The following is a 6866-nucleotide window of genomic DNA, read 5'->3' as shown; positions in this document are numbered from 1 at the left end:
TAGAGAGAAAATGGTGGAAGGAAGGAGACACTAATTTAGAACGTGTACTCCCAAATTGGAAATTTCACTAATTCTCCCACATTGGTGGGAGAAGGGAACTTTGGAGTGTTTATAATGATGAACACTTACTCCACATGGTAAGTGAGGCAAGAAGTAAGAGATGACTTGCGCCGTTGTCGCTTGCGCGGCTCGGATTTGGATTTTTCAAATGATCGATCGATGAGATCTATTTTTTGGACAAAATTTATTTGAATTCTGAAAAATACCAAAGGGAAAAATGAATAACGCACTAAATATTTTCTGTGTTTAATACTCCATTTATATGCACTTCAGTAGTGTTTCGAAACATGCATGCAGAAGCTATTTCGAACTGAACAGATGCTTCAGAAGGATGCACTGTTTCGAACTGATGCTTCTGAAGGATGCAATCCTTCAACGAAATGATACACTGTTTCATGAAATGATACGCCTGTTCGGAACAAACATAGTCCTTGGAGAAACAGACGTAATTTTCCAGAAAAGGTGCAATCTTTTAAGTGAACCATTGCCACCTTTCAGAAGAGGCATCTGATGGTTATAAAAACCTGCTTTCATCCACAGGTTTGGATATGAATGAAATTTTTTTCTGAAATAAAAACTCTTCTTGTCTTCAAAACATTCCTTGTGATCAATCAAATCGTTGAGTGAGTTCGTTGAATTCAACAATTTGAGGTATCGCTGTTGTTCGGATTGAAGACCATTTTATCCTGGGAGGAAGATTCATAACCTCGAGTACAGTGAGGGGAATTATTCCTTAAGGACAGTCCGTGAAGTCGGGGAACTTGGCCTTAAAATTCTATTTCATCTCTTTTCTGAAAAAAAAAAAAATTAACACACTTCTTAGATAGATTATTCATAATCTAGTGTTGAAGGTGTTAAAGAACTTCAAAAGTGTTCTTGCCTTAGACTTGAACTAGTATTGAAGTTGGTGTTGCATTTTATATCGAAGTTGGTGTTGCATTTTATATTGAAGTTGGTGTTGCATTTTATACAGATTCTTGAATCCAAAACATTACATAAAATAACGTACGTAGACCTTACCCTGCCTCATATGTGAGAGAGACTGTTTCGTCTAGACACTTGGCTTAAAGAACAATTTTTTGCAAAGCAGGTTGACAAATATAAGAATAAAAGCTATAATCATTATATAGTGTGTAAAATAGAAGTACTGACCAAAATAAAAGTAAAGATAACCCAAGTAAAAAATAAGTAGTAGGAGTTAGTTTCTCAAATTGTCATTTCAAATTGAATTCAGGATTGGAAGAGGTATCAAGGTTCCGTGGTGTAGTTAATTATCACGTTAGTCTAACACACTGAAGGTCTCCGGTTTGAGTCTGGGCAAAACCAATTTTAATCTCTTTTTTTTTTTTTTTCGTTAGTTTTGCTGCAACTTACTCAAGAAGCCAGGGTCCTTGTGTTGAGACTTGCTTTGGTGAAAGGAAAACTTTACTACGAATTCACGGCAAACAGGACTACAGGATTTGAATTAGCTCAATCAGCAATTTTTTTGAGTTTTCCTGATGTGCCAAACTGGATTGGTGCTGAAACTTTAAGGAGTCTTATTGGGAGGCTAGATGCTTCGGAAATCAAGTTTACTTATGTCTAGATTGCAATAGCAACTTGCCAAAAGGTATATTTTGCTATCCAAGAAAATTTAACGACAAATATGAAAGTATAGCAGTCGCAGGTAATCAGCTTAGAAATAGACAGGATATTCTTCTGTCAAACTCTAAACTTCACAACGTGTGAAATCAGAAGACAACAAGTTCCCTGCTTTTATGCATAAGACTTGAGCAAATACCAATTCCATCCTAAGAAATTGACATGAATCAGATAGACGAGTTACACAGAGGAAAATAAATAAGCACTGCAAAAGATATGGGAGACCGCCCCATATCTTCAGGGTGAGAGCGAAAATCGAAAACCATTAGGTTCACAATTTTCAAACGTATGTTAAGTAGCAAAACATCATCTTTCCCAATACTAAAGTTCAGTAGCATTTAGTGTCAAGTAAAATATAAGGAAATAGATCAGTAATCTAGTAGTAACTTTTAACTAGTCGATTATACTCAAATGCTTGACAGATGACTTGTATCCAGAAATTAAAAACAAACTAAGAGCATATAGAGAATGGTAGTACTGCAATCTCAAAACAGAATACCACACAATTATGGAATTAGCATTTTGCGTAAGTATGAAGTCTAATTACTCTATTCAAAAAGTGTATATCTTTCTGCATTTTGATCAGCATGAATAGGCTATCAATGTATGCATTTTCATCATTAGTTGGTTCATATTATCTATATCATCAGCCAGTTGATCAACATCTTCATTCAGTTCATTGGGGTGCCTCCATCTTGATCATGATTTTGTTCCCTTTTGGAATTGGAGCTTGTTTGCTTGTGGCGTTTCAAAGAAATTCATGCGAGCTTTGATCTACCGTAAATAATATCATATTATGTTAAAATATCTTAAATTATTTTAGTCCAACAATTGATATGAGTCTATGGTTGACTAAGGAGATGGGGGAGTGATGATGTAAGTCCCAACTTAGTTCCTTTGCCCGTTTACTTGTTGATGTTCTATCCTTATCTATAGTTTTAAAGATGCATACATAAAAAAAGAAAAGTATTTATGGTTGTATTAGCCACAACTACTCGGTCGATTTTTTTTTTTTTATATAATACTTTTGTACATCCCATTTTATATGACACACTTTTCTTTTTAATCCGTCCAAAAAAAATCTGACCTCACTATAATTAGAAAAAAAAATATGTAACTTTAAAATTTTCCTTAATGAAATGATTTGCAATCATATAAACATTCAAAACTAATTTCAAACTACATATTTAAAAATCACATAAAATGAAACGGAGGAAGTAATAATTAAGTAGTAACGAGCTGCGAGAAAGAGAAAACAAATGCCTAAATCTTCTTTCACATGGATCGTATCCCCGTCCAATCATATTCAGTTTCCGCCTCTCACATGGATCGACAATTCTATCCGTCGGATTAACAAGTAAATCCCCAAATATTTAACGGCTGCAATTTACCCCCCGCCACATTTCGAACCGCGAAAATTCACGGCGCCCAAATCCCCCAAATATAAATATCCACCACCATCTACTTTACTTTTCATTCAAATTCAAAACCCTAGTATCTTTTTCTTCTTCAAATTTCTGTGTGTGAAAATGTCTGGTCGTGGAAAGGGAGGCAAAGGATTGGGAAAGGGAGGAGCCAAGAGGCACAGGAAGGTTCTGAGAGACAACATCCAGGGAATTACCAAGCCAGCTATTCGTAGGCTTGCTCGTAGGGGTGGTGTGAAGCGTATCTCCGGTCTGATCTACGAGGAAACCCGTGGAGTTCTCAAGATCTTTTTGGAGAACGTGATTCGTGATTCAGTTACCTACACTGAGCATGCCAGGAGGAAGACTGTTACTGCTATGGATGTTGTTTATGCCCTCAAGAGGCAGGGAAGAACTCTCTATGGATTTGGTGGTTAGAGCAGTTGTTAGGTAGTAGATGTAGATGTGATGGAAATTTATGCTGTTTCTGTATTTTAGTTTCTATGAAGCGTTGTTCTACTTTTTAAGCTTTGGATATTGTAATTTCTCATTGCTTATTCAATGAACAATGTTCAGTTTCTACAAATTTCAATTGTTATTTTCCATCTCACTAGTATTGTTGATAATTGGTTGAAATGACTTTTACTATCTGTGCAATTCATATTTATACATTTGTGAAATGCATCAATTTTCATTCCATATGAGTTCTTTCCATTTCTTTGTTGTTGAGAAAGCTGAGTTGTGGGATAAGCATTAACTTTGTGGCCACAGTATCTAAGTTTCTTGCTTGAGAGATTCAAACTGGAGACGATCATGTTTTTTATTTTTTAATTATTATTCACTTGCCTTTTTTGCACAGTTTCTTTGTTAATTTGAATGGCTAGACTCTGTTTAATTGTAGTTTATTTTAGTAGCTGATTACCTTGATATTGATTTATTGTCTCAAATCAAAATTGAATCTCATTTCCTTCTTACCTTGATGTTGATTGATGACTTTTGCTTTGTTCTGAACTATTGATTGAAGAGTATGCTGCTGTTTCTATATGGTTTTCAAAGGTGATTATATCATACTGTATATCAATGAGGACGTAGATGCACATATGAGAAATGCCATAAATATGATTAAAGAGCTCTTGGAGCATTGTGCTGCTTATCAAACTTGTTGCAGTCTATGGAAGAAGAGACAAACATATGCATTTAGGTGGAAAAGGAATGCTGCAATGCATTTTACAGCCTGTTTGGATGGTGGTTTGCCATGGTATGGTTACCATGGGAACCATGTTTGTTTCCATGGTTTTCTAAAAATGGTGGAATGGGGCAATTTCTTGAACCACCAATTTGGTGGTGTGGCATTCCCTTTTTTTTTTTCAACTTTGCCCTTATATAATTTATTTAAAACCCATTATACCCTTTTACTCTTCTTAACCTTATATACTCTCTTCTTCAACTTAACTCTCTTCTTCACTACAGCATCCATCTCCGGCACCACCCTAGCATTTAACATAGTAGTATCCTCAGAAGAAATAAGAGACGTTGCTACCCCGGCCTTTTAGGGTTTTTCCATTTTTGGGGTTAGAATTTTCGGGTAGAATAGATATAGGTATAGGTATTTTGCGAGGCCAACCACGACGAGGACGGTGGGAAGTGGAAGAAGGAGATGGGCCGATGAGCTCAACGTAGCTGACAGAGAAAACGACGTCATCAATACCCTTATTGAAAATTTATAACAAGTAGGGGTATTTTAGTAAAATTACCCGTTAACATACAATACCATACCATCAATCCAAACAAAAAAACTATTATTAAACCACAGTGAACAACAAACCATACTGTACCATACCATACCATATTGTACCATACATTATGAAACCATGGCAAACCACCATCCAAACAGGCTGTTAGGGGGTGTGGGATTACGGAACTTTGATTACGTTAATTAGCTTATGTTGATCATTTGTTGTGTGATTCCCTTTAACAAGGTCTTGACCCTAATCTAGGGGAGCACTTGCACAATTTGAGGGATGAATTGATTAATGTCGGATGTTTGTGAATATCCTCTTCACGTGCTTAATTGTCTAAAATCATACGGGATGGGTTTAGGCTACGAATTGTGGTTCAGGTCAAATTGAATTTTGTTGGGCTATTTTTCAAATTTTTTCTGCTCCTTAAATCATCTTGGTTTATCATCTTTGGGAGATTTGACTTGATCGTGTTGAATTTGCTTTGCGTTATGGTGCTCTTTCCCTAGATATATATGTCTACTTTACCCTGTAGTTGAATGGGTGGAATGAGTTTACTGCGTGCTTTGTGATGAAATAAGTGGACAGCTGAGTGATGCATAGGTCTTACGGAAACATACCTAGAATTCTTCATATAACAGAATACACAATGTGACAAGACTAGAATTTTAAGCCCGTTAGTAACTATTTTCTCTGCCATTTGTTACTCGTGACCATAACTTGCAGTTGTATATGGTAGTTTGCATCATTGCTTTGTTCTTTCCGCTAGGATAGTTGGGCAGCTTTTGCGTTTCTTTTGCATGATGGTTTGGCTTCTCACAAGGTTGAATTTTTTTTCTAAATTCTAATGCGTCTTTCTGAAGTAGGAAAGAGATCTGCAAAGTAGATGAAGCTTCTCAAGAATATCTGCAGAGAACATCTATTTGTTTCAAAATTTTGAAAACTGTCAGAAACTCACTTACATCAAGGAACAACACACATATAAAATCAAGAAAGAAATTTAGAAATAAAATAGATGACACACAAATTTAACGTGGAAATCCAAGTTGGGAAAAACCACAGGCAACGACGAGCTCACTATATGGAAGGTAGCGTACAATCAAATCCTCAAGAATTCAAAATATGAAGGAATGAGGATAAAGAAGATTTTGATCTTCAGTACAAGAAAAGACACTGCCTCAAGCAGTTATAGAGAAAATATATATCACCAACATACAGAAAATGCCCCTGAGAAATAGGCTGCACTTCCAGGAAAAACTGGTGACCAGTAACTGCACAATCGGCACATGATCTGCTCAACTTTCCTACAATTGGGCAACTGCCAAGAACCAAGCTGGAAGGCATAGTCAGCAGAGAGACAAATAATGTGAGGCAACTCTAACAATCTCCACCTTGACTCACATTTAGTAGATTCTCGTCATTACCATAAAAGCCCCGAAGGGCAATCAAGTGTTGTAAACACCAGCTAAGCTCAAAAAAATGTTTGAACTTAGCAATGGGAAGTGGCTTAGTAAGCATATTTGCCGGATTCTCCCAAGTGTGTACTTTCTTAACTACAGTCTCTCCGACAGTCATTGTATCTCTGATATAATGATACTTCACACTAATATGCTTAGTCTAGGAGTGATAAGCATCATTCTTTGTTAGATATATTGCACTCTGACTATCTGAGAACACAATAGTAGTATCTTGTGAAACACTAAGCTCAAGAATAAGACCACGTAACCATGTAGCCTCTTTCACACCTTCAGTAGCTGCAACGTACTCCGCTTCTGTAGTGGATAGAACCGCAATAGATTGCAAAGATGCTTTCCAAATAATAGAACCAGAACATAAAGTGAAGATGTACCCAGACAGAGATCCGCGTCTATCAAGATCACCACCATAATCAGAATCAACAAACCCAACAACATCATTAGATGTCACCTTGTTCCTATCAAAGACCAAACCAAGATTAACCATACCTTTCAAGTATCGAAAAATCCACTTCACCACATCCCAATGGTACTTTCCAGGATTGTGC

At 36.4% G+C, this 6866-nt stretch overlaps 1 protein-coding gene across 1 annotated transcript; it reads left to right on the top strand.

Annotated features, from left to right (window-relative positions):
- Window positions 1-2967: 2967 nt before the first annotated feature.
- On the top strand, window positions 2968-3690 carry LOC107873824 (histone H4). Its single transcript, XM_047414126.1, has one exon. The coding sequence runs from the start codon at window positions 3231-3233 to the stop codon at window positions 3540-3542; it is 312 nt and encodes a 103-aa protein (XP_047270082.1). The 5' UTR covers window positions 2968-3230; the 3' UTR covers window positions 3543-3690.
- Window positions 3691-6866: the final 3176 nt, after the last annotated feature.

The sequence above is a fragment of the Capsicum annuum genome, chromosome 6 (genome assembly GCF_002878395.1).
Source record: "Capsicum annuum cultivar UCD-10X-F1 chromosome 6, UCD10Xv1.1, whole genome shotgun sequence".
Classification (NCBI taxonomy): domain Eukaryota; kingdom Viridiplantae; phylum Streptophyta; class Magnoliopsida; order Solanales; family Solanaceae; genus Capsicum; species Capsicum annuum.
This window is presented reverse-complemented; position numbering and strand designations above follow the sequence as displayed.